General features: G+C 47.7%; 1 protein-coding gene across 1 annotated transcript in view; it reads left to right on the forward strand.

Moving 5' to 3' along the window:
• LOC130874286 (kinesin-like protein KIF28) overlaps positions 1-26,724 on the forward strand; it is a 44,455-nt gene that overhangs the window by 2,807 nt on the left and 14,924 nt on the right. The window contains exons 2-16 of the mRNA XM_057769371.1: positions 2,495-2,686; positions 5,861-6,064; positions 8,086-8,121; positions 9,441-9,665; positions 10,708-10,862; positions 12,860-12,971; positions 14,649-14,716; positions 16,693-16,799; positions 17,523-17,632; positions 18,844-18,934; positions 19,990-20,044; positions 21,562-21,685; positions 22,530-22,674; positions 24,629-24,747; positions 25,260-25,367. Coding sequence (XP_057625354.1) covers positions 2,495-2,686; positions 5,861-6,064; positions 8,086-8,121; positions 9,441-9,665; positions 10,708-10,862; positions 12,860-12,971; positions 14,649-14,716; positions 16,693-16,799; positions 17,523-17,632; positions 18,844-18,934; positions 19,990-20,044; positions 21,562-21,685; positions 22,530-22,674; positions 24,629-24,747; positions 25,260-25,367 — 1,851 coding nt within the window. The remainder of the gene's footprint in view (positions 1-2,494; positions 2,687-5,860; positions 6,065-8,085; positions 8,122-9,440; positions 9,666-10,707; positions 10,863-12,859; positions 12,972-14,648; positions 14,717-16,692; positions 16,800-17,522; positions 17,633-18,843; positions 18,935-19,989; positions 20,045-21,561; positions 21,686-22,529; positions 22,675-24,628; positions 24,748-25,259; positions 25,368-26,724) is intronic.

Raw genomic sequence — 26,724 nt, forward strand, 5'->3', positions numbered from 1 at the left:
ACAAAGAAGCTTCATCCTTTACGGGGTAGCAGACAGAAAAGGTGAGAACTACAATTTGGGTTTATGTCCCGTGTGCTCAGCTACCAAGATTACACGGGGTTATCTTTTTCCTGGAGTCCAGGAATGGAACTAATCAAACACCACCATTCCTGTTCTCTAGCCCATGTGCCACCCACCCTCCCTTTTTTTCCCTTTTCATTTTTGCCTGTTCTTTCTATTGTCAAGTTTTATGGCAGGTTGTGCCCAGTTTCTCAAAGGCCACCAATAATAACCTTGTCCACATCATAATCTGGGCTTCGTTACTTTTCTTATGGTGACAAAACACCATGGCCAAGGCCACTTATAAAAGGTAGCATTAAGGGGGCTGGAGAGATGGCTCAGAGGTTAAGAGCACTGGCTGTTCTTCCAGAGGTCCTGAGTTCAATTCCCAGCAACCACATGGTGACTCACAACCATCTATAATAAAATCTGGTACCCCTTCATCTGTAATAAAATCTGGTACCCTCTTCTGGTGTGCCAGCAGAACACTATATACATAGTAAATAAATAAATCTTTTAAAAAAAAAGGTAGCATTAAATTTGGGGACTCATGGGACTGGAGCAGTAGCTGAGAGACATGCTAAGACAGCAACCACAGGCAGAAGAGAGCCAACTGGAACCGTGGGACTTTTGAAACATCAAAGCTCACCCCGAGTGACACAGCTCCTAAGTCCAAGCAGGTCAACCAACTGGGGACCAAGCTTTCAAATGTGAGCCTATAGGGGTCATTCTCATTTAAAAACCACATGAGCAGAGGGGGGAAGACGGGGGGGGGGGGGCTCCATCCTCAGGAAGTAAATGGTAAGTTTGTTTTTCATTCTATCTTGAGCTGGTGAGATGGCTCAGTGGGTGAAAGCTCTGTGCACAAGCCTGGTGTCATGTTTGACCCCTGGGACCCATAGTGGAAGGAGAGAAATGGTTCCCAGAAGTTGTTCTCTGATCTCCACATGCACTGTGGTGAGGGTGCATGCAAGCACACACTCGCACATTCACGTACGTGCATACATCAGACGTACTACTAATAAAATGGAATATAATAAAAATGTTTTTTCCAAACCAGAAAAGGTGGTGGTGCATGCCTTTAATCCCAGCACTTAGGAGGCAGAGGCAGGTGGATCTCTGGCCTGGTCTTACAGAGTGAGTTCCAGGACAGCCAGGGCTCCACGGGAAAACCCTGTGATTTTGCTAGCTGTCTAGAAATCCTGCAACAGTGCCATCTTGAAGAGTCCTGATTTCTGTCTCTATTGGCACATTCTACACCTTTACGTAAGTAGTCACAGAAAAGCAAGAATCCGGTCACAGTCCATTTCCTTCAATGTGTTGATGAGGTGGTGTTTCCCCCAATTCCATTCCCATTTTTACCTACTGCACAAAGCTGGTCACTGGGATTTTTTTCCTTAATGTCCCAGCTATCCATTTTCCCAGCATTATGCAGGCTGTAACTCTTCACTGGAACTAGCTCTGTTGATCAGGCTGGCCTTGAACTCACTGAGATCCAACTACCTCTGCCTCCCTAGTGCTGGGATTAAGCACTACCACCACCCAGTGCTTTTCTGATTTTTAAGCTCTTTTGTCCCTAGCCATCTGGATACTGATGGTCATCCACAGAAACAACCCCACTACAGTAGCAAGACACTGCCCTTCCTTTTGACAGTGGTGTAATTGGCATTTAGCAAACAGCTGTTCCAAACCAGCAACGCCTCTGAGGTGTATTCACACACATTACGACAGTCATGTTTACCGTACAGAGGACCCCTTCCCATACAGAAATATGTGTCTTATTTGTGTGCCCTCTTGCTCAAGCTTCTGTTCTCTTGTTCAGTTCCTCAGTTTTCTGGCTGGCTTGCCAAGTTTTCCAGAAAAAAAACAAAACAAAACAAAACAAAAAAAAACCAGCACATTAGAAGCAGTCACAAGGTGCCATGAGACAAAAGGAAGCAGTAGAGACTGGGGTTACCAAGTGAGTCTTACCAGCAGAAGCATGGGGCTGGGCAGATCCTACAACTCTGGCCAGAGAACGAGACTTTAAATCAGGCTTTCTGACTGTTCTGTTGTTGTGAAGAGACACCATGGCCAAGGCAACTCATAAAAAAAGTGTGCAATTGGGGGTTGCTTGTAGTTCGAAAGGGTTGAGTCCATGACCATCAGGTCAGGGAGCATGGCAGCAGGCAGGCAGGCTGGCATGGCCCTGGAGCAGTAACAGAGTTTAACATCTTATCAGCAAGTTAGAGGCAGAGATATGGAAACTGATGGGTGTGGCCTTGTTGGAGGAAGTGGGTCACTGGGGGGGGGGGGAGCTTTGAGGTTTCAAAAGCCCATGCCATGCCAATTGGGAACCAAACATTCAAATATGAGCCTATGGGGGCCATTCTCATCCAAACCACCACAAGTGGTCGGGACACGTGACTTCTTCCAGCAGGAGTGCACTAATTCTGAATTTATAACCTGACTATAGAGAGAGAAGAGCTCTGGAAGCCAATGTGTGATTTCCATGCATTCCCAGAGCACCACCATCCGAGACCCTAAGAACGGAGAGCACCTGAAGACTTTCACCTTTGACCTGGCCTATTGGTCTCATGATGGCTTTCAAAAGGACAAAGACGGTGTCCTGATTCCATCCAATCCGACCAGTCAATTCGCAGGTCAGGTAAGTCGCGCAGAAACTTCAATGGTAGATTTTTGTGGTTTGTGTTTTCCCTTTGACATTATCCCTGCCAGAGCAATGAGATGGCTCAGTTGGCAAAGCACTTGCTCCCGGAGCCTGCAGACCTGAGTTCAGATCCCCAGAAGCCATGTGATTGCCAAGCCTTGCTCCTCAGTGTACATGGCTTTGGAGAGGAGAGACCGTGTAGGAGGAACTCTGGGTACTAGCATGTCCTTGAAGGAAACGTGGGGACCCCTGCCCCTCCTGTCTCTCACCTTGCTTTCTAGCTTTAGGAGACAAGTCTGTCGTATGCTCCTGCCATGGTTCATTGTGCCACCATAGACCCATAGCAATGGGGCCAACTGAGCATGAACTGAAACCATGAGCCCAAACCAGCTTTCCTCCATGAACTGATTATCTTGGGTATTATAACAATGAAAAGCCAATTAACAAAGAAGTACAAAATGAAGACAAATCTTCTCTTTGGTCACAGAATGATGTGTTGGAAAGAAACTGGAAATGTAACTCCAGGATGTCCCAGATTTCCCAGCACACAGATAATAGCCACACCACATTCCAGTGGAAGACTACACCACTAAGATGTTTATAAAATGTTTCTACTCTTTACCTAGTACTTAACAAAATGTTGTACTACTTGAAACTTTCAATTTATGAAAATTCAGGACAATGGCTGGTGAGATGCCGCCTACACCGTGTCTGATGACCTGAACTCAACCTCTAAGAGTCCAATAGAGTCAGCAAGAAGGAGTCCAGTTACTAAACTTGGCATTCACGTCTGAGGTTTGCCGAGCAGCTGCTAAACCACCAGGCTGGACAGAAAGATGCTCAGCGGGTCGTGGCACTGGCTGCTCTTGCCCAGCACCAGCGTTGAATGGTTTACAATCACCTGTGACTCCATCTCCAGGGCATCTAACAACCCGCTCTGGCCTCCAAGGATACCTGCATACACACAAACACATACACACATAAAAAAATAAACCTTTAAAAGAAGAGCTGCAGATAACTTCATTCAGATACATTTTGAACAAAAGTATAGACACAGTGTTCTTGAAAACTACAGTCAAATTTCATTAATCCTATAGACCACACAACCCTTATAGTACAACAATTTTGTATTCCTATTTTTGTTTTGTTTTTTGATACAATATCTCTCTATGCAGCCCTGGCGAGCTTAGAAGTTGTTATATAGACCAGGTTGGCCTCAAACTCAGAGATCCTCCTGCCTCTGCCCTCTGAGTGCTGATATGAAAGGCATGCAGCTTTTTATTCCTTCCTATGAGAAACAAATACATTTTCTGTTGTTGGTTTTCTGGTTTTCAAGACAGAGTTTCTCTATGTAGCTCTGACTGTCCTGGAATTAACTCTGTGCACCAGGCTGGCCTCAAACTCAGAGATTCTCCTGCCTCTGCTTCCCAAGTGCTGGGATGAAAAGCATACCATCATAGATCATGCTATGTTGGTGTGTACATCTTTCTCATAATTAAAAACTACATAAATTCCATAAAGGTACATATTGCGACAGATGGATTCCATGATTCTCCCTGTTTTATTCTTTGATAACTATTGCCGCAGTGGCCATGACCAGAAAGAAAAGGAGCCAGGCCACACTCCCTTTGAGCAATTGTGGTGCAAGCATCTTTTGATTCCACTTTTAAAAACGGTGCTTCTGCCTCCCAAACTACTCTACCATCATGCCTGCTTTTCAAGGTTTGTTGTTATTGTTGTTGTTTTTAAATATTCTTAGGAGCTGGAGAGGTGACTCAGTGGTTAAGAGCATTGACTGCTCTTCCACAGGACCTGGGCTCAATCCCAGCAGTCACATGATGGCTCACAGTTGTCTGTAAACTCCAGTTCTAGGAGGTCTGATGCTCCCTTCTGGTCTCCAAGGACACCAGACACACATGGGGCACATAAACATACAATAATATAAATAATAAAAATTTAAACAGATTTTATATTTTTATTATTTTAAAATTTTATGCATGCACACCATGTATTTTTATGGAATTCACCCCTTACTCCTTCTCCTAAACTCCTAGATCCTCCCCAACATTCTTCTACCCCTCCCAATTTTTGTTCCTTTCTCTCTCTTTCTTTTTCTCTCTTCCTTCCTTTCTTCCTTCTTCCTTCCTCCCTCCCTCCCTCCCTCCCTCCCTCCCTCCCTCCCTCCCTTCCTTCCTTCCTTCCTTCCTTCCTCCCTTATTTCCTTTCCTCCTCTCTCCCTCCCTCCCTCCTTCCTTTCTTTCTTTACCCAAAGAGACTTCTGTTAGCTGTCCATCTATTCAGGAATATGGGGCCATTGACTGGAACCTCTCAATTTACCAGGGGTCATACCCTTAAAGAAAATTGTCCCCCAGAAGCCATTAACTGTCAGTATCTCCTTGGCTGGGAGTGAAGCTCATGAGCCCCTCCACACTTGGTGCTGGACTGGCGACTGCTTGCCTTTGTGCGGGTCTTGTGAGTCCTTGCCATGTCTTTTTTTTTTTTTTTTTTTTTTTTGTCTTTTTTTTTTTTTTTGGTTTTTCGAGACAGGGTTTCTCTGTGGCTTTGGAGCCTGTCCTGGAACTAGCTCTTGTAGACCAGGCTGGTCTCGAACTCACAGAGATCCGCCTGCCTCTGCCTCCTGAGTGCTGGGATTAAAGGCGTGCGCCACCATCGCCCGGCCTTGCCATGTCTTAAAAGCACCATTGTTCGGATCCTCCCTGACCTCTGGCTCTTACTGTCTTTCTGCTCCTTTCTGCAGTGGGCACTGAGGGGAGGTTCGTTTTTTAAGGGTGTGTGCATGAGGCAACTTTCTGTTCGTATAAAAAACGCCTGAGATAACTCACTTTGAAGAGTCAAGGCCTATTTGTTCATTTCGTAGGCTCTAGCCCATCGCTTTCTCAGCCTGTGGTGAAGCAACGCATTGGAGCTGGCAGTGCTACAGATCTCATGGCAGGAAATAGACAGAAAGAGACCAGGGTGTTTCCACAGCCTCGGCGTGCTACTAACCTGGTGGGGGGGGGGGGGGGCTAAACCTTTGAGCGGCAACCTGGATACAAATTACAGTTCTGTGGAGGGGTCTGTGCTGTGTGACTGTTTGCACACGTTCATATGTGTGTCGAAGAAGTGCTTTAGAGCCACCGTGGCTGGTGACAGTTACAATTTCCTTTCTAGCTCCACGTCTTCCATGATATTGGAAGGGGAATTCTAGACAGTGCCTGGCGAGGCTACAATGCTACTCTCCTGGCCTATGGCCAGACGGGCTCTGGAAAAAGCTACTCCATGATTGGCTTTGGCACAAACAAGGGTATTATTCCAAGAGTGTGTGAAGAGCTCTTCCAAGCTATTAAGATGCAAAAGAAAAACCTAGAACTCCAGGTATGCATCCATTATTCTAGAATCTTTCCTCTTGGGAACTGCACCTTTTCATTTCCACAAGTGGAAGGCACTGGCGTCTGTATTTTCAGATTGATGTGTGTGTTGTGGGGATAGTCAGTCACACTGGGTCTAAGTTTGCATTTGTGTTAATTAAATAAAATTAACCTTGGGCTTGGAGGCTGTGTTAGCAACTAGTTAACAAAAAATAATTCCAGAGCCTCAGAGGGCATCTGGGAGAGACAGACCCAGAAAGTAGTAGGGTGGGATTTGGAGTGGCGCAGGCTTTTCTGGTTTGGCAAGGAGGAAGCATGGGTCTTCTATAGATGCCAGCAAGGAGAGAGGACTAGCTAGTTGTTACTCAACCTCTCTGAGCTTGCAGATTCTCACCCAGCCTTTGAATCTCTAGTCTTATTCCTAATTAGAACAGCAGAGATTTAGTTAAAGCTGCCTTTAGTGGCAGCAACACGGCTGGCGCCTACGGGAGTAGAATTCTTGCTGGGCTACCGTCTGAGAAAGCTGAAACAAACAAAACAATACAGCTCCTTCAAGAGGACTACTGTGAGGCAGAGCCCTTGAGCAGCCAGCACACTAAGCAGAAATAACAAGCTAAGTAAAACCGCCCGCCAGTGCGGGCACCAACTTCCTAGAGGTGGGGCCATTAAACGCAGCTACCGAACAGGCACAGTGGTTAGGGATCTGCTCTCACAGACCTGAGAAGGGGTCAGAGACCAATGCAAAGGGCTTAGGTTTAAGGTTTTAGCTCATGGGATCAGAGAATGCCACAGGTACTCAATAAAACAGAGCCAAGCTAAAAAAAAAAAAACTCCTTTAAACAGGTTACAGTGTGGATGGGCACTTACGAAAAAAAAAGAAAATGCCAACTACATGTGTGTCCTAAAATAGGTACATATGTCACATATGGTGATGGGACTTGAACCCAGTCTGTTGCTGGCATAAGCACATTTTCTACCCTTGGATTACACCTAAGCACCAAGGGTGGTCTTACTGTCCCCCCGTTGAAGACTCCAGAGCAAACTTTGAATGCTGGTGGCAGTCATTGATGTGACCAGCTCCGGAACACAACAGTAAGATGTCAGGAAACACCTGTAGGCACAGCCCTTGTCTCTGCTCATCCTAGATGGCAGAGATCAGACTCAAGAGAAAGAAGACAAGAGCCTGGATGTTTGGTGCAGACGGGGTTTTTATGTTACTTCTTCTGACCCATTGTTGGCTGTGCAGATGCAGAACCTGTGGGCTGGTAGTGAGACCCCATTCTAGAAACTACTGGATCACCTGGGTTAGTCAATGAAGTATATACAGTGCCAATCACTCTGTAAAGCCTATCCTAAAACCTGCCAACAGCACCCAGTGGCAGAAGCCACCTCCTCCCCTCCCATCCAAGCTCTAATGAGTCTTCTCGTCTTAGCCTCCTGAGAGCTGGAATTGCAGGCCTGCCCACAATCCCTGTTTGTGCATTTTCCTTTTCTTTTTAATTGTGTATGTGCATGTATGAGTATGTAATATAAAAGTACATGCACATGTGTTATACATGCTTCTGTGTCCATGTGTGGAGGCCAGAGGAGGACATGGGTATCCCCTCCATCACCCTTCACCTTGTTCCTTTGAGAGAGCGCCTCTCACTGAAGCTGGGGTTTGATGGTTTTTAGATAGACTGGCAGGCAGCTAGCCCAGAGCTCCTCCTGTCTGCACCCCCAGCATTACAGGTGAGCACAGTCCTACCTGGCCCTGTGGGTGGGTGCTGGGAATCCAAGCTCAGGTCCCCATGCTTGAGTGACCAGTATTCCTGCCCACTGAGCAGCTCCCCAGGCCAGTTTGAGTTTGTTTGTTTGTTTGTTTTCTTTTAAATTTATTTTGAGAGGTTTTCCAGTGTCATAAATTCCCTTAAGCACCGAGCAGCTTGAAAGAGCTACTGCAGCTAATGTTAGTTAACTTTCCCTTTATATCCTCGCTGCATCGCTCCAGATCTTCAGGACAGCACTGACTCTCTGTTCTCTCTGCAGGTCATGTTTAGCATGCTGGAAATCTACAATGAACAGGTAAACATGTAACATCCTCTGCTCTCTCTCTCTCTGTCTGTCTGCCCAGATACTCGCACACAGTGAGCCGTGTCCCCCGAGAGTCTGTGCTAACACACACCTGAGTGACTCCATGGATTATTAGCACTGAGGACTCTGGTCACCGGTTGTCCCGTGTTGGATGTGGCCCACAGGGACTCTGGTTTTTCAAGACAGGGTGTAGGGATATAGCCCCACCCATTGGGGGCGTGTTCGCCTTGGGCTAATGTTTACTGATAAATCTGCCGGGCGTGATCCCAGCAGCCCTTTTTTGCTCCGCATTTCCTGTTCTCCGCGGGAACCTGTGGTCCTGTAAGTCTATTTCCTTATTAAAGCTGTATATATCTTTATAATCTGTCTACATTCATTTACGCCACCACATTTTGGCTCCCCACGTTGGGCGCCACTCTGTTGTAATAATAGCGGCGGGGCTGCATCCCCGGCACCCGGCCGCCCGCATGGCTAGCTTATGCCCCGAAATAATTACACGGAAACTGTATTCTTTTAATCACTGCCTGGCCCATTAGTTCCAGCCTCTTATTGGCTAGCTCTTACATATTGGTCTAACCCATTTCTAATATTCTGTGTAGTACCACGAGCTGGCTTACCAGGAAAGATCTTAACCTGCGTCTGTCTGGAGTGGGAGAATCATGACAACTCACTGACTCGGCTTCTTTCTCCCAGCATTCTGTCTGTTTACTCCACCCACCTAAGGGCTGGCCTATAAATGGGCCAAGGCAGTTTCTTTATTAAATGAAAGTAACTCCTCCATCAACAGGGTTTCTCTATAACTTTGGAGCCTGTCCTAGAACTCGCTCTGAAGACCATGCTGACCTTGAACTCACAGAGCAGGCTGCCTCTGCTTCATGAGTGCTGGGATTAAAGGCGCACGCTGCCACCACCACCGCCCAGCCGTTCTCGTCTTCCTTTTACATTTCCCGGTTTCTTACTTAGCTCAATTATTTTTTTTAATGATTTATTTAACTTTATGTTTGTTGGTGTGAAGGTGTCAGATCTCATGGAATTGCATTTTCAGACAGTTGTGAGCTGCCATGTGGGTGCTGGGAATCGAACCCGGGTCCTCTGGAAGAGCAGTCACTGTTCTTAACCACTGAGCCATCTCTCCAGCCCTACTTAGCTCAATTATAAGGCTGTCCGGTACCTGTGGAAACTCAGTATTAATTCAACACCTAACTCATATTAACTGAGGATCAATTATTTTGCAGACAGTGATAAGGAAGGAAATGAAATTCTTACATTCTTAAACTGGATAACATTTCTTCTTCTCTTTCCTCCTACAGATAAGAGATTTGCTGTCCAGAACCAAGATTCCTGGAGGGTTAAGAGTCAGGGAAGATCAACAGCTGGGGTTTTTTGTGGAAGGGCTAAAGTGGGTGCCTTGTGAGAATTATGCACAAATTGAGAAGCTGATGGAGCAGGCATCAAAAACCAGGATGACAGCTTCGACCAACATGAATGCCAGCAGCAGCCGGTCCCACATGGTCATCACCATCCAGTTTAAGCAGGTAGAAGTCCTCATCTGTGGGACAGGCTCCCAGAGGCAGAGTAGGGTCATATGGTGGAACTCGTCCAGAGTGTACCAGTGGGCTGAAGTAACTGCTTCCAACCATAAATCAATATGTAAGAGCTAGCCAATAAGAGGCTGGAACTAATGGGCCAGGCAGTGTTTAAAAGAATACAGTTTCCATGTAATTATTTCGGGTAAAGCTAGCCGGGTGCAGGACGCAGCCCACCGCTGTGCTCCTATTACTACATGTTCTCAGTTGGCCCCTTCCTATCTGTCCTTGGGGTGTGTAGATGAAGCATACTATGGACATATTTTTAATTGGTCAGTTCTTGGCTATCCTTGAAGCAATATTCTCCCAGTTGTTATCAGCTCCTGACACATGACCCTTGTCACATATGAAGTGTTTTTCAAAATATATTTTTTAGCCTAGCCTAAGCCGCATGGTTCTGACGAAGAGCAATTAGGTTAATCTGATACTTCGACCAGTTTTTCATTTCTCTCAATATCACCACAATGTCACTGCACACAGATGGCACCTTCAGTGACAGCTGCCACTCACTACTTTGTTGTAATAAGAGCAGCGGGCTAAGTTTCTAGCACCCCGGCCGCCCGCATGGCTTATTTATGCCCCGAAATAATTACACAGAAACTGTATTCTTTTAAACATTGTCTGGCCCATTAGTTTTAGCCTCTTGTTGGCTAGCTCTTACATATTGATCTAACCCATTTTTAATATTCTGTATAGCACCACGAGCTGGCTTACCAGGAAAGATCTTAACCTGCGTCTGTCTGGAGTGGGAGAATCATGGCGACTTACTCGGCTTTTTTCTCCCAGCATTCTGTTTTGTCTACTCCGCCTACCTAATTTTTTGTCCTATTAAAGGGCTAAGGCAGTTTTTTTATTTAACCAATGAAATTAACTCCTCCATCACTACTTTATTATGTTTGAAGTCTGTGATATACCTTGAAGAGCCACATAAGATCACGGGACAGTCTGTCTCTGAGGCCTCAGTCTAACAGCCCGAGGTGTGTCTCTACAGGTTTTCCTGGATACGGCTCTCACCAAACAATCCAGCATCAACATGGTTGACTTGGCAGGAAGCGAGAGGCAAAAATCATCGGGAGCTGAAGGAGACCGGCTGAGGGAAGGGTCCAGGGTCAATTTAAGCCTAACCAGTTTAGGGAATGTCATCAGGTATGTGGCCAGCACCCAGATATTCTTGTTAGTTATGTTTCTATTGCTCTGAAGAAACACCATGACCAAGGCAACCTATAGAAAAAATCATTTATTGGGGGCTTACAGTTTTAGAGGGGAACATGGTAGCAGGCAGGCATTGCATTGCATGGGAGCAGTAGCTGAGAGCTCACATCTTGATCCACAAGTAGGAGGCAGAAAGAGCTAACTGGAATGGTGTGGGCTTTTGAAACCTCAAAACCCACCCCAGTGACACACCTCCTCCATCAAGCCACACCTCCTCATTCCTTCCCAAATAGTTTCACCAACTGAGGACCAAGCATTCAAACATATGAGCCTGTTGGGGCCATTCTCATTCAGACAACCATGCCATGGCATGAAACAATGACATTTAAAAGAGCAGAGGGTGGTGCTCCAGTTCCCTAGTGAGCCCAAGACCTGGACCCCATTCCCAGCTCCAAACCTACCAAGGTAAATGAAATAGGATTAGATTAATAATAGCCTTTAGTTCATGATACATTGGCATGATTGGTTCATGCCCAGCCCTCCTATATATTTAAAACTAATTAATGTTTCATGGAATAACACTAGCAAAATAAATATTCTCTCCATCAACCTAAGTAGTTGGTGCAGAATTTTGCCCTGTGTTCTCCTCTTGGAGGCATCTACCATGGGGCTGAGATCCCACCCCTCCCCTGCTGTCGTTCTTCCTTATTTTCCTCTCTTTTCCTTTTTTCTTTTTGCCAGGGAGATGTTTGTGTGTGTGTGGACACACATATGTGGGTGGGTGGGTGTACACACATATACACATATGTGCAGAGACCAGAGATGCCTCCTTCATGTAGAATGCCTCCCTCAGCTCTCTTTGCTGTGCTTACTGAGGTGAGGTTTCTGGATGAAGTTGGAGCCTGAGAGTTCTGCTGTGGGACAATGATTTTACCCAGTAAAGATTTGTTTCTTGTACTTGTTTAATAAAATGCTGATTGGCCAGAAGCCAGGCAGGAAGTATAGGTGGGGCAATCAGGTAGGAAGTAGAGGTGGACAATGAGAACAAGGAAATTCTGAGAGGAGGAAAGAGTCAGTCTGTAGGACCGGACAGGACAGAAACCTCAGTCAACAGAGTTCAGCTAGTTTAGCTGGCCAGATTGCTCTGGGGGTCTCCCAGGGAGAGTTCTGGTCTCCACCTCTCAAGCTGCCGCACCTGCCTGGCTTTTATGTGGGTGCTGGAATCAGAACGCTAGTCTTCATGCCCCATCCAATGAGCCCCCTCCAAACTCTTTTTATCACGTGAATATGAGTGCATATATGCAGTAATTTTTAACTTCACACCCTTTCCCCACTGAAGCATGCCCCTCCTTGTTGGCACACCACAAAAACAAGTGGACCTTTGCCATCTGATTCATCTTTGCCTAATTGTCTTGAGTTTTGTAATTAAATTTTTTAAAATTATGTGTATGTCTATATGTATGTGTGTGGGTATGCACCTGCGAGTGCAGGTACCCATGGCAGCCAGAAGAGGGAGCCAGATCCCCTAGAGCTGGAGTCCCAGGTGGCTGTGAACTACCTGTTGTGGGTGTGGGATCAAACTGGAGTTTTCTGCAAGAGCAGGCCATGTTCTTAAGCTCAGTTTCGTCTTTCTCTCCAGGCCCTGTCTTTTGAGGGTCTCTGGCTTATGTCCTGTCTTGCCTGGGCATCCTTGTATAGGTATCTGCTACTCTGTGCAATTATTGCCGCAGGGTGGATTAGTCAACCTCTCTCTAACCTGAAGTCGCTTCAGGGAGGAAGGATTTATCTTGGTGCATGGTTTGAGTGAGGAAAAGCATGGTGGCTCCCTGGAGGCAGAAATAAAGAGTGGCTTACCCACTGGGGGGGACCATCAAGCCACACACAACACAGAGCCACCGCAGGGATGTGTGAGCCATCTCTAGTTACCCATGGAGACTCAGTTTCTTCCTAATCCCTTCCATTGATTGCTTAATGTTTTCTCCTTCTCGAAGTGCTCTGGCTGACTCAGCCATGGGGAAGAAAGTCCTGCACATTCCCTACAGAGATTCTGTTCTGACCAAACTGCTCCAGTCGGCTCTGGGCGGGAACAGCCGGACAACACTGGTAAGATCTCACAACTCGTGAGACTAGTTCAGCTCTTAGTGCTCTGTGGCTAAAATCACTCTCAGCACACCAGGACTCAGCGCTCGGCCCCGTCCACTTCACCACCTCACAGCCCTGATGCCTGCCAATTGCGGTGTGTGGCAAGGCTTCTACCACATTGAATATCTTATTCTTGCTGCAGCTTTTGGGGCTGCTACTGGAATGTATATTGCTTTTCGTTTTGACTCTGTTTAGTGATGGGGCACGGAAACCAGCACCTAACACACACCAGGCAAGTGCTCTGCCACCGAGCCACGCCTCCAGCCTGGTGTTCGGAATGTTCTTAAGACGAGCCTCTCCGCTGACGCAAATAATTCAAATCAGACCAAATTAAACCGAATAAAAGATGCCCACGTTTACTGCGGCGCTCACCACGTGTTTCTTCTCTGGGCGGCAGCCTAAATAGCCTGTGGGCGTGGTCCGCAGCTTGGCGGACTCTTTTGGAGGTGGAGTCTGGACCAAGGCAACTCCCAGGGGGAGGGGGCTTCCAAAGATGGATACCGGGTATTAAATTCCAGACTCTTTGCATAAGGGTTAACAGAGAGCTGAGGTGATGCTTATGACCAACATTTTAAGCTCTCTTTGGATAAAGGGGCATCGACTCAAGTCTGGCTACTTCCTGCAGGCATGGGGTGATGTGGAGGAGGGGAGAGCTGGGAGTTGGTGCTCTCACGCTCAGCAAAGGTGTGGCTGGAGCGGCATCCAGTTTACTGTCATCCTGGAGTCCTCAGGCAGCTGCTTTTTGAGGGAGATGAGAAGGGAGGTGGCTAGGAGAAAAAAAAAATGTTATTATTGGCCCTATAAAATGGGGTTAATCATGAGAAGTCATTAACTGCCAGAAAGAATGGGACAGGGCTGGAGAGATGGCTGAGTGGTTAAGAGCACTGGCTGCTCTTCCAAAGGTACTGAGTTCAATTCCCAGCAACCACATGGTGGCTCACAACTATCTGTAATGAGGTCTGGTGCCCTCTTCTGGCCTTCAGGCATACACAGAGAGAATATTGTACACATAATAAATATTTAAACAAATAAATATTTAAAAAAAGAAAGAATGGGACAGAGACGTGCCCTGGTTGTGCAGGTGAGGCTTGTGTGTATACAACCAGATTTTAGTTGGTACACACACACAGGCAAAACATTCAGACATAAAATAAATAAACAAAAAATAAATTCAAAAAGTAAATAATTTAAACTTCAAATAATACTGGAAATTAAATGATACAAGCTGCTTTGTGAAGATTGGTTTTTTGTTAGCATGTGCATGTATGAGGTACATGTATATACAGGCAGGACTGCATACGTGTCTCTGTGTGTGCGTGTGTGAAGACCAGACAACAACCTTGAGTATTTTCCTCATAAATGTCATCCACTTCCTGTAAGATGGGCTCGCTCACAAATTAGACTAGGCCACTGCCCCGTAAATTCCAGGGCTAGGATTACAACTGGGTGCCAGCATTTGTGGCATTTTTATGTGGGTTCTGGCATCAAACTCAGTTCTTGTTTGCAAAGCAAGTACTTGACTGGCAGTACCATCCCCTCAACCCGAATATTAGCTATTTTAATAGCATCAATATTAAAAAAAAAAAACAAAAAAAAAAAACCACCCTGGATGACGAAAGTCTGCACGGATGGTTCCAGATTGCAGCCATAAGCCCAGCTGATATCTGCTATGAGGAAACCTTGTCGACACTGAGATACGCTGAGAGGTAAGCGCTCTGTGGGCAGCAACCCGTCATGGTGTTCCGTGTCCTGGTCACAGCTCCCTTGGCGCTCCGCTATTCGACGGCTTGGTGTTTGGGTGGGAGTCCAGGAGGAGAACCAAGTGACTAGTGAGACAGGAATGAAACTGAGTGAGAAAAGAAGGAGGGTCTGGAGAGGTGCATCCGCAGCAAGCCACTTACTGTGCCCGCTCTCTCAGGGACGCTCAAAAACTGAAACTATCCTTTGGGCTTTGCGTGGTGGTGCGCCTTTAATCCCAGCTCGTGGAAGTCAGATGCAGGTGGGTCTCTGTGAGTTCAAGAGCTCCATCCAGGTGAGATCCCACCTCAAAAAAACAAAACAAAGCAACAATAAAACCCAACAGTTCAGATTATGCCTCCAGTGAACCGACTGTCCTGATCTGTCCTTTCCTGGGAGTTCTTCACGGCTCAGACGCAGGACTGTAGCGTGCCACGCCATTTTCTCCCAGCGTCCGAGTGCGAGCTCAGATCCGTAGGTGGAGTTTAGGCTTTCACAGCCTCTGGAATGTTCCCTTTCTCCTGCCTACTGCTGCGATCTTGCTGTCAGTAGATTTCGGGAGGGGTTGTACACAGAGAGACACTGTGTTCTCTAAACTCCGTTCCGAATTTGTGCTCGGAACAAGCCTCACTGGAATCTTTAAATTTCTTTTGTGAAATAAAAGGGTAAAGCCTAAAACACCTGTGGGGCTGAAGCCCCGTGGTAAAGCCCTGGTGTTTAATCCCTGACATCAAGATAATAATGGCATACGATTCACCGTTAAATTTGAATTTCTCACAGAGAATAAGTCATGTTACGGTATGTCTGAGCTTTCTGTGGTGACACTGGGAGTCGGGACAGGAACAGAAATCCCTAAGTTGACTGGAGCCTGTTGTAGAATATTATTTTAAGATATATTTTACATTTGTTTATGCTGTGGAACATTCGTTTAATGATGCAAACATGTGTTGTGGTTTTTTACGTTGCATTTGTTTAACGTGATAAAGCTGTGTTGCTTTGCCTGTCCAAAACACCTGATTGGGCTAATAAAGAGCTGAACAACCAATAGCAAGGCAGGAGGAAGGATAGGCGGGGCTGGCAGGCAGAGAGGATAAATAGGAGGAGACATCCAGGAAGAGAAGATCAAGGAGCAAGAAAAGGAGAGGAGGTCGTCAGGGGCAGCCACCCAGCTACACAGCCAGCCACAGAGTGAGAAGGTAAAACAGAAATAGAGAACGGTAAAATCTCAGAGGCAAAAGAGAAACGGGGTAATTTAAGAAAAGCCGGCAAGAAACAAAATAAACTAAGACCGGGCCTTATAAGTAAGAATAGGCCTCTGTGTGCTTTTTGGGGAATTGGGTGATGGGCTCCCAAAGAGTTAAAAAAAAAATCAGCCTGTGGTTTCCAGGGTTTTAATTATTGATGAATCAAATTCTTTTTTTTTTTTTTTTTTTTTTTTTTTTGCTTTTGAGACAGTATTTCTGTGACTTTGGAGCCTGTCCTGGAACTAGCTCTTGTAGACTCAGGCTGGTCTCGAACTCACAGAGATCCGCCTGCCTCTGCCTCCCAAGTGCTGGGATTAAAGGCGCCACCACCGCCTGGCTGATGAATCAAACTCTTGAATTAGCCAAGTGTGTTCAGGACCCGGGATATTCAGAAGCCTAGCACGGGACTCAGCTGAGCTTTGTGAGTTTGTGGGAATCGTGTAGGTTACCGAGGTCAGTTTTGGTCTCAGTGGTTGCAGGTATGTCTAGCCTTTGACTCGTGGGTCCACAATGCGTCCCAGGCTAGCGATGCATGTGGCCCAAGGAATTTTTAGATGACACAGGGGCAAAAGGCTGGACACTGCTGGTAGGGAAAACTAGCCTGGTTCTGCCTGGGATCTGGGCTTGCCCACTGCTACCCCAGGGCTGGTAGCCCTGGCTGCAAAGGGGGCTGAGAAAATGTTTGTCAATGCATGTGACAGGGCTAAAAAGGTTCAGAACAGAGCTACGGTCAACACGTGCACACTGGTGAGAGCATCCAGGGCTGAGAACAAGCAGCTGCTCAGATTCGGGGACGCCGGAGCAGAAGGTAAATCAAGTCGGGAGGCTACGCTCAGCCACGCCTGACTCCCAGCTGCTAGCTGGAAGGACTGAGTGGTGGCCTGCGCAGCAGCTGGGCTGGCCAGGGAGTGCGGGTGGGAGGGAAGGGCCACGTTTTGTTAAGGATCTTCTGGCTCAACCTTGAAATTTTCCAGCTTTGACATCAGTGTGGTCTCATTTGCCACTGACGTGAACAACGGCCTTGTGCTTTCCCACACGGCTCAGACACAGGGCAGGCACGCCAATCAGGACACTCGTCCAGGCTTCCTATGCTGACCTGCTGACCTCAGGCATCCACAGCAACAAGACGCTGCCTGAGTTAGAGCAGACACATACGGTGACCACAGAGTTCTGGATGTGCTGGGTGTCTATACACACACAGCATCTAATTCTTGCTGTTCATAAACCCAGGAATGAAACATAAAAAACAAGACAAATCTGTTATCCTTTCTGACCTCTGGGCAGATGGGAATTCCCTGAACAGGTGGTCACATGCCTGCATATGTGAAAAGGGGACCTCTGAGCTCCAGGCTTCCCAGTGAATCATCCTTCGTGTTCTAATGCCTGAGTGACCCCAGGGTACCACCTGGTGCAGAACTGAGCGGATGAGTCTTCGCGCAGGAGCAGCTAGGTCCCCGCCCCCCCCCTCCTCCGCAGTCACTCTACATCTCCCTTTTGATGCCCCATGCTTAAAGTCCCTTCCTCCCTCTAGAGCACTCGGCTTGTTTCCTGGCAGAATGGCAGCTGGGCACTCGAACCTGGGCCCACCTGCTGGAGCAGGCGCGGATGGAATGGGAGGAGCAGTACGCGGCTCTCTCGCAGGTGAGGCTCACGCTGTCCATGTGTGGTAATCTCCACACAGCTGACAGCCTGTGCTGCTGTCAGGCTCCAGGCTGCAGTGAGGGCAGAGTTGGGGCCTGAAGGGATCAAGGAGATCATGGCATACTGACGAGGTAAGACAGATAGACTGTTGGTGATTCAGTTTTGAAGGACTAAGGAGTGTGAATGTCCTCTGGGACAGTAGATCGGCCTGAGCTATTGCATCCCTCCTGGCTAGTATTCACTTTCATGGCCAGTTCCTAACAGACCATGTTGTGAGTACAATATTTATTGTTTTGGGGTGCTAGGGGTGTGAAATCCAGGGCCTTGCAAATGCTAGGCAAACCTCTGTGCAGCACTGAGCCACACCCCAGCTTCTGAGCCAGGCTGTGAACATCCACGGGTGAGAAACACGCCCTTTTTCCCGCCTCTCCGGAACCCTATTCTTAGCCACGAGGCTCCAAGCAAATGCCCAAGTCTTGGACCAGACCTGGAACTCTTGAGAGAGAAGGGAGAACCCATCTTGGCTACAGAAAGGTTCCTGAAGCACAGAATGAAGCCTCAGGGGGTAGAAGTAGAATAGGGGTGTGGTCTGTGCAGATCGTGTTAGAGGTCAAGGATTCTGAAGGTCTAGGCAAAACTCGGGTGCCAGCGGAAGGCCTATTAAATAGCATCCTGTGGCGGGGTGGCCCTGTGTGACTCTGGGCTTGAGTGGGATTCGGGGTGCAGGTCTATAGAACTTCAGTTAACAATAACCAGGGCTTTCATGTTCTCTGCTCTTAATCAGAGGAACTTCAGGGTCTAAACATCACCCTAAGGCACAGTGTTTGCTCTAGGTCTGCTCGTCCATTCTCTCTGAGCACAGCAGGGTCCCACTGCGTGGGAGAGGAAGACAAATGCGCTTGGGCATCACTGAGGGAGGATGCGGTGTTCCGTTCTTCACTAGACATTCTAGCCGAGGCTTAGTCAGGTAGCAGCAAGTTAGGATACCCAGGGAGGGGCCACCCAGAGGGGAGCAAGGAGCCTGAGGATGTCGGGGGCCTGAAGAGAAAAAGGTGAGGCAGAATAAAGGGGGGAGGAACAGTAGATGATTGTGGGAGGGGGAAACAAGAAGGGAGGCCCCTGGGCCTTGGAACAGGCATGTCCGGACAGCTCCCCTCCCTCGTGAGGACCTGGGGCCTTAGGTGTCTACAGGCTTTTCTGTGTCTTCTTAGGAGCAGCAGATGGTGAAGGCACTCCCACACCTTCTCAATGTCAACGAGGACCCACAGCTCACAGGTGTTCTCAAGTTCTTCATTCACAACGGTACTTGATCCTCCTGCTCCCCTTACCTACCCCGCCCCCGCCTGCCAGGCCGGCTCTGATTCCATTTTCTTCTCCCTCTTCCCTTCTTTCTCTCTCCATTCCTTTCTCTTCCTTTCCTTTTTTGATAGTTTTAATTTTGTATCCAAAACATACAACATAAAGCACCTCTCTAACCACTCTTGAGTACACAGTGCATAGACACTAAACCATCTCCATATTTACTTCCAGAACTTTCCACCATCACCTCATATAGAAACTCTGTACCCATTAAAAGCCATCTCCCCACTCCTCTTCCTGAGCCTGGGTGACCACTGTTCTTTTTGTGTCTGGATTCCTCCATGTGTGGTGTCTCATAGCAGCGAGATCATACACACTTGTCTTTTGTGCCTGCTCAGTTCACTGATATCATTAAACCCATTCCAACTGTAGCGTGCTTGGGAATTTTCCTTGCTAAGGTAAATGGTCCCTATCATTTACTATACTGCATGTTATTTATCCGCCACCCACACATGGTCACATCACATGTTTGTCTAGTGGTTTCTGAGGAGGTGGCAGCCTTTGGAATGTCTCTCCAATATGCATGCTACTGAATGGGTTGGCATTCAATGCCCAGAGTTGGCCCGATCCCTGTTCTCCCCTCCCTGAGCACTATGCATGGCTAAGCTCTGTGCAGGGTGGTGGCTGGAGGACAGCCAGAGGCACCCAGGAGCTGCAGGGGACATGGTACACCCTGAGGGGCTGGCCACCATGGAAACATGGCTTCTAAGAGCCTTTGCTGTCCCAGCTTCAGTGGGTCACTGAGGACTAAGGACCATGAAAAAGGTGGCATTTCACCAAGTTGGGGATCCCAAGACAAAAAGAGCAGAAAGTAAAACAATTATCCATAAAGCAAGGTCATATCCAGGTGCTGTTAATGATTGACAGATCCAATGGGGGGGCACACTCTTTGCACACTCTTATTGGAGAAAAAATGCCACTCTCAGACTGTCAAGCATATTACTTCATCAAGGCCACATGCTGCCAATTTGAAGATAAACCATCCCAACTCTTTCCAGGCTCCTGTGACGTTGGTCGGGCTGCTTCAAATGCTATCCGTCTTCGAGGCCTGGGGTAAGAACAGCGCCCGCCCCAAACTAGAGGACCAGACCTTCTCAACCCAGAGATCTGTCTTGTTCGGTGTTTTGCTTTTTGTTTTGAGACAGGATCTCACTATGTAGCCCAAGTTGGCCTCAAACACGAAATCCCCCTGCCCCCTCCTCTGAGAGTTGGGTTGTCAGGATTCTGCTAACATGCTTCTCTGGAGTAGATTCTGGAAAGTCATCTGGTTGTAGGTAAGCCACACTGTAAGTCCTGCTGGATGAGCAATATTAAAAAGTTCCCAGACCTCCCTCAGTACCTCCTCCAGTGCTCATGCCGGAAGGCTTGCTGAAGTCCAGTGTGTAGTGCACACCTCCTGTTTCCCCCACCCATCTTGGGAGAAAAGGGATGGCAGCAGAAATCTTGTAAGACAGAACCGCATGAGCAGAAGTAAGGTGACCCTGCCAAAAACCAGGGGAGATAAAAGGCCAGGCACGTCGTGGAGGGTCTTTCACGATTGTATCTTCAGGTGGCTGTCTCCTCAGCTGTTTGAAGCCCTTACTGAAGCAGCTTTTAAAAATTTTAAGCCGGGCATGGTGGCACACGCTTTTAATCCCAGCACTTGGAAGGCAGAGGCAGGTGGATTTCTATGAGTTCAAGGCCAGCCTGGTCTACAAAGAGTTCTAGGACAGCCAGTGCTACACAGAGAAAACCTGTCTTGAAAAAAACAAAACAAAAACCAAACGAACAAAAACCAAAAGAAGCAAAAAAAAATTTAAAGTACCATACATATGTTTTAATCGGCACCATAGTTATGTGTATTTGTGCTCTGTAGAGTGATTTCCAGAACATACATGCAATGGCGGGTGGTCAGGTGTGCTAGGGAGTTTGAAACTTTCAGCTACTGGCTTTGAGCCTCATAAGCTTATGCTGTAGAACACCAGATGCTCTCTTCCTATTTCGATCCACCCCCTGTGGTCATTAACCATTCCCTCATCCACCCCCATGCCCTACCTCCCTCACCCCCAGCTATGGCAAGCATTCTTCTGTTCTTTGAGACCAGGGTCTTGACCTCCGTGTATGGGGGAGAACATGTGGTTATTTGTCTTTCTGTACCTGGGTGATTTCATAATGCCCTTCAGTTACACCCATGTTGCTGACATCCTGGGAATCCATTCCTCCTTTCTGGTGGATTGTTTCCCCTGGTGCACACACACCACAGCTCTTTACTACCTTTTGATACACAATCTTGGCTAATGAAACATGTTTTCATTTCTCCATTGCTAGCTGTAGCATTCAAGGACTTGTGACGGTCTCAGCAGCTGGTGGTTCCTGGCAGCTGCAGGCCCTCAGCTAGCATTGGCTCTGTCAATAGAATAGTCTTTGTTATCTTCCAACGCCCTGGCGTCTTTGGGCCCTGCAGCTTCGGTGTGGGGTGAGGGACAGTGGGAGCTTCCCCATTGACCACAGCTGTGGGTCTCATTGTGCAACTCAACCAGCCTTGAAATCATAATCTACTGGGTGACCCTGACAAACTCTTGTCGTCTTAGGATTTCAGATAAACACGCTTCTTTCGTGAATCTGGACGGTAAAGTAACAGTTGCACCACACGACAAGTGCAAGGTGATCGTCAACGGGGTCCCTGTCACCAGCAGGACAAAGCTGCAGCACTTGGTACGTCCCCTGCCCAGTCACAGAAATGCTTCCGTGCTACCCTCAAGATGGTGACAAGGGAGGGGGAGCAGGACTCTCTTGTGAAATGTCTCCTGTCACAGTGAGAGGGACTGGCCAGGCCTGGGGCTTCCTACCTCTGCCAGGTTGCACAGGCTGGGGTGACAGACCGGCTCCCAACTCACTGTATCTCAGGAACATCCCCTATAACACAAGGAGGGTGGAAACAGCTACTCTTTAAGACCCTTCTTGGCGCTCACATTTGATGATATCTGAGGCCTAAGAGCCTGCCCTGGGGAGTGACGAGTCACCTGCCTACAGCAGCCCCTCTGTTCCGTTTGTTCTACCACCCTGGGTGGAGTCTCTCCCACCACAGTGGCTCTACTGGCTGCCCTGAAGCCTTCTTCCTCAATCACTATACACAGAAGCCACAAGCCTCCGAGACAGGCAGGAGGCCCAGTCCCCTTTTAGAAGCTCTGGGTGAGCCCTCCCTAGCTTCACTGTCCAGCACATGCCCCATCCCAAGGACTTCCCTCTAGTGGCCCATCAGCAGTGTGGTCTACCTCACTGAAAAGCCCCCACATAACGTCTGCACTTAAACCTCTGCCCTCTCAGAGGAACTCCAATAACCTAACCTGAATCAGACCCCAGTGCACGGTACAGAACCACCCCTGCTCCCCCCCACCTCCCCATGCTTTTCTTCTGAGGCTCAGACCGCACATCCTGGCAGAGGTCTGAATCTCGGTGGTCATGGAGTCAAGAGTGTTCTCGGCTCTCTCCACTCCTGCTCGTAAAGCCTAGACCCTGGAGCAGGCCAGGTCTTTCCTCCCTATGCTCTCCTTCCCAGGACCGCATCATCTTGGGATCCAACAGTGCCTTCCTCTACATCGGGTTTCCCCCAGAGCGAGGCGATGAGGATTTGAGTAGATACGATTACGACTTTTTCCAGCTGGAGCGGGCAGCTGCTGAGGGAGTGAGTGTGGACATGCTTGGTAAGCGACTGGACCTGCCTTCCTGGGAAAACATAAAAGCAACTGCTTCCATGGAGTCAGAGTACAGGATGCAGAAAGTTAAAATCTGAGATCTCTCTCTCTCTCTCTCTCTCTCTCTCTCTCTCTCTCTCTCTCTCTCTCTCTCTCTCTCTCACTCTCACTCTCTGCGTGTGCATGCTAGCAATAAAACCCAAGGTTTTGTGTTCAAGCCAGACAAGTGCTCCACTTAGCTACATCATCAGCCCCAAAATAGAAATAGAGAAAACTGAATAGAGCCGGGCGGTGGTGGCGCATGCCTTTAATCCCAGCACTCGAGAGGCAGAGGCAGGCGGATCTCTGTGAGTTCGAGACCAACCTGGTCTACAAGAGCTAGTTCTAGCTACAGAGAAATCCTGTCTCGAAAAACCACAAAAAAAAAAAACAACAACAAAATAACTGAATAGATGTCAACAGTGTGTTAAGTCACTAGCCCTTCCCTAGGGATGAGGATAAAGTTAGTCCACGGTATGAAGCTTGGTATGGGAGAGTGTGCCAGCAAGTGGAGGCAAGAATGCTGAGGAGATGGGTGGGTTAGAAAAGCCTTCAGCCAATGGGGAGTGCTACAGCACACACTGAGAGCCTGCTCTGGGCTGGAGAGATGGGGAGGGGTGAGGTCCAGGCCCTGGTCTGGAAGAAGCTGCAGCTCTGGGTTTCTAAGCGGGAAGGTATCCTTTGCCCCTCAACCCACCCTCCACCCCTGCACTACGTAGGATTCCTCACAGGTTCCTAGAGGCTCCACTCTCTGCCCATCCACCTCCCCTTACTCCTCAGGCAGAACTCCTTAACACCTTCCCACCCCACCCCCCCCAGCCCCAAGTCATATGCACAGAGTTGGCTGCATCCCACTGAGGTCTTTGTGATGTTCTGGCTTCTTGGGGAGGCACCTAGGCTCTGTTTACCTTAAAGCTACAACTGAGGGGCAGTGGGGTGCTGAGATGACAGGTATGAGCCACCATACTTAACTCTGTTTCAGATCTCATGAGGTACCTAAGGCTAGCTCGAAACCCACTCTGTAGTGCAAGGTGGTCTCAAGGTGTTAATTTGCCTCAGCCTACTGAGAACTGGGATTACCACACCCACATTCTTAAGTTCTAGACATAAACCCAAGGCCAGGGTTAGCAAGCTGGCTCAGTGGTTAAGAATGCTAGCGTCATAGCCTCGAGGACAGACGTTTATACCGTCATCCACTTGAAGAGCTGAGTGTTGTCTCAAGAGGGACAGAGACAAGAGGGTTGTCTGGGACTTGGTGACTGCTTGTCTAGGTTCAAGGAGAGACACTGCCTCAGGGGAATAAGGTGGAAAGTGATAGAAGACGTGACCCCCTTCTTTGTTTGGTCTCTACGTGCACACTGTACACACACACACAGACACACAACCATAGCAAAACCATCCACAAATAACCTTTTCCATTTAGTTCTCCATAACTGACTGTGCAGATGCCTTCCCAGCATAGGGACTGTGGTGACAGGAAGTTCATCAAACCTCGGGCCCCGGGCTGAAGCGTTCTGGTCCCGTTGATGATGGCGGGTTCCCAAGGCAGCCTGGGGGAAGTTCTGAGGCATCGGTGCCATGTGACCCACGGGCAGGAAGTCTCTAAGGAGCAGACAGATCCTAACACAAGGCAGTACTCGTCCAAGTCTGGAGAGGGGCTCATAGTCGCTATGATCCTTCCTCCATAGCACCTAGACACTGAAGGAGAACAGATTACTTGCTGGGTCACTGAGGATTCAGCTCCTCCTCTGGCCCATTGGCTTCTACTTCCTTTAACCCTCCTTCCTGGACAGTCCAGAACTGCACTGGACTGAGGGCCTTGAAGCCAAGATTTTGAGGCAGTGTAAGTGAACAGCTGAGTGTGTGTTTCGTGAAGGAGAAAAGTGTCACTGAACAAACAGACTTCCTCCATGACTCTCGCTAGGTACTGGGAGCCCCAGAGATGGCCAAGCTGACTCCAGCATCTTAGCTGTCTTCCAGGACTACATCAAACTCATGCCGCTGGTTGTGGAGGCAAATCAGATGAGTGAGGAGCTAAAGAAGGTGACCTTTCACCCCCAGTGATGGCAGAATGTCAGGTCCCCAAAGGTCCGAGGTTGGGGAAGGATGAGCCTTTTCCCACGATGGCACTGAGAGCTAGGGACAGAGTTAAACTAACCCTCAGGCCTCGCCAGCCAGCTGAGCACCTGGCACTAGCATCCCAGACCAGCACTTACTGGCCATAATTGACCACCTCTGAAGTCCCCATGCCTCTCCAGCACCTCAGTGGCTGATATACCACAGAGTGGACCTGGGCTAGGGTTAGCTCCTGAGAACACAAGATCCCAGTCAGCAGGAGCCTTGAAAGGGAGTTAACCAACTTAGGAAGTATAAGCGTTAGTTCAGGATACCACTGGGAGATGCTGGTGTTCTGCTATTTGGTGGGGCAGAAACTCCAAGGAACAGGAAGAGCCAGGCTGTGCTCTTTTACGAAGCCTGGGGCTGGGAAGAATGGGGAAGAGACTGTAAAAGGAATAGGAATGAGGGGATTGTTTAGTGAGCTGTCTCTTTACCAGGGACTTAAAATGGAATTGAAGGTGAAGAACTTGGCATCATCAGATTCCAGGGGCTTCGACCTCCAGAAAGAGGTCATGGTGAAGGTGACCAAACCAAGGACTCACGAGGTAAGACCCCATCAGTGGGCAGGCATGAGTATCCTTGGAGAGCTTCCAAAGTACACGGGGGATTTTTGCCAGCTGCAAACTAGACAAAAACCCAGATGCTCTGAGCAGGAGCAGAGTCTGGGGACCCTTTGTTTGTGTCCTGGTCTTTCATAGTGCCAGTTCCTAGGATCTTTTCTAGTGACATTGTGCTTATTCAGGGTCACTACTGCTGTGATGAAACACCATAACCAAAGGCAGCTTGGGGTGAAAAGGGTTTATTTCACTCGCTCTCCTGTGTAACAGTTTATCATTGAAAGCAGGGAAGGAAGGAACTCAAACCAAGGCAGTATTGTAGGAGACTGTTCGTTCCTGGCTGCTCAGCCCCAAAACAATTACACAAAAAGTATATTAATTAAAACACTGCTTGGCCAATCACTCTAATATATTTCTAGCAAGCCCTCATCAGTTGCTTTCTTCTGTATCCTGCAGAATGTCTGGCAGACTCTTTTATGAAGCAGGAACCCTGAAGGACGGTCTCACCTTTTTTAGGCAACTTCAGCAATCATTTTTTGTGGGTTCTGCAAGTCCAGTTCATACAACATACCCTCAAGCAGTCCAGGCAAGAGCAGTTTCTTGCCCAAATGTCTAACCAACTCCATAAGGAGCCTCCTTGATGCCTATCATCCTCTTGAAGTAAATGGTGCTGCCAGGAGAGATGTCTCATTGTCATGAAAAGTCCTAAGTTCTTAAAACATTTTAAATGCCACATTCTATAGTCTTTAAAAGGTTTGAAGAATAACTATCCATTTGAAATATATCTCTGTACATTATAAAACCTAACATGATTACAAGCTTGACTTTTATAGATGACTTTCTATTAACCTATATTTCTTAATTATATATTGTGTTTTTAAAGGAGCTGCACAAAAATAATACGATAATCAAGAACAGAAGTATACATATAACAAAAACGACCTTAAATTTGTATAAATAAACCAAGATCCATACCAATGCAAAGTATTCATATCTGTAGCCTATCCCCCTTTCAATGTAAACAAACATTATAAACAATATTTGGGAATTTGGGCGTAGTTCTCTCCAAATTGCTTCCTGTTTTTTGTTGGGTGAAGTATTTCTGGTGGTGGGCGACCTTTTGTGGGGTCTTGGCCCATCAAACCACATTAGTCTGGAAGAATTCCACAGTTTCTCATCCTCTGTGGAAATAAAAGAGCCTCTTTTCCAAAATAACATTCTTAGACCCAAATTCTCAAGTCCTGATACCTTTAAAATATATAGGTTGCTTTAGCTTAACAGCCCATACAATGAAATCTCTCTGTACTTAGCTCCTTTACAGTCAAAAAATTCAAAGAAAACACAG

This window comes from Chionomys nivalis, chromosome 5 (genome assembly GCF_950005125.1).
Source record: "Chionomys nivalis chromosome 5, mChiNiv1.1, whole genome shotgun sequence".
Lineage (NCBI taxonomy): Eukaryota > Metazoa > Chordata > Mammalia > Rodentia > Cricetidae > Chionomys > Chionomys nivalis.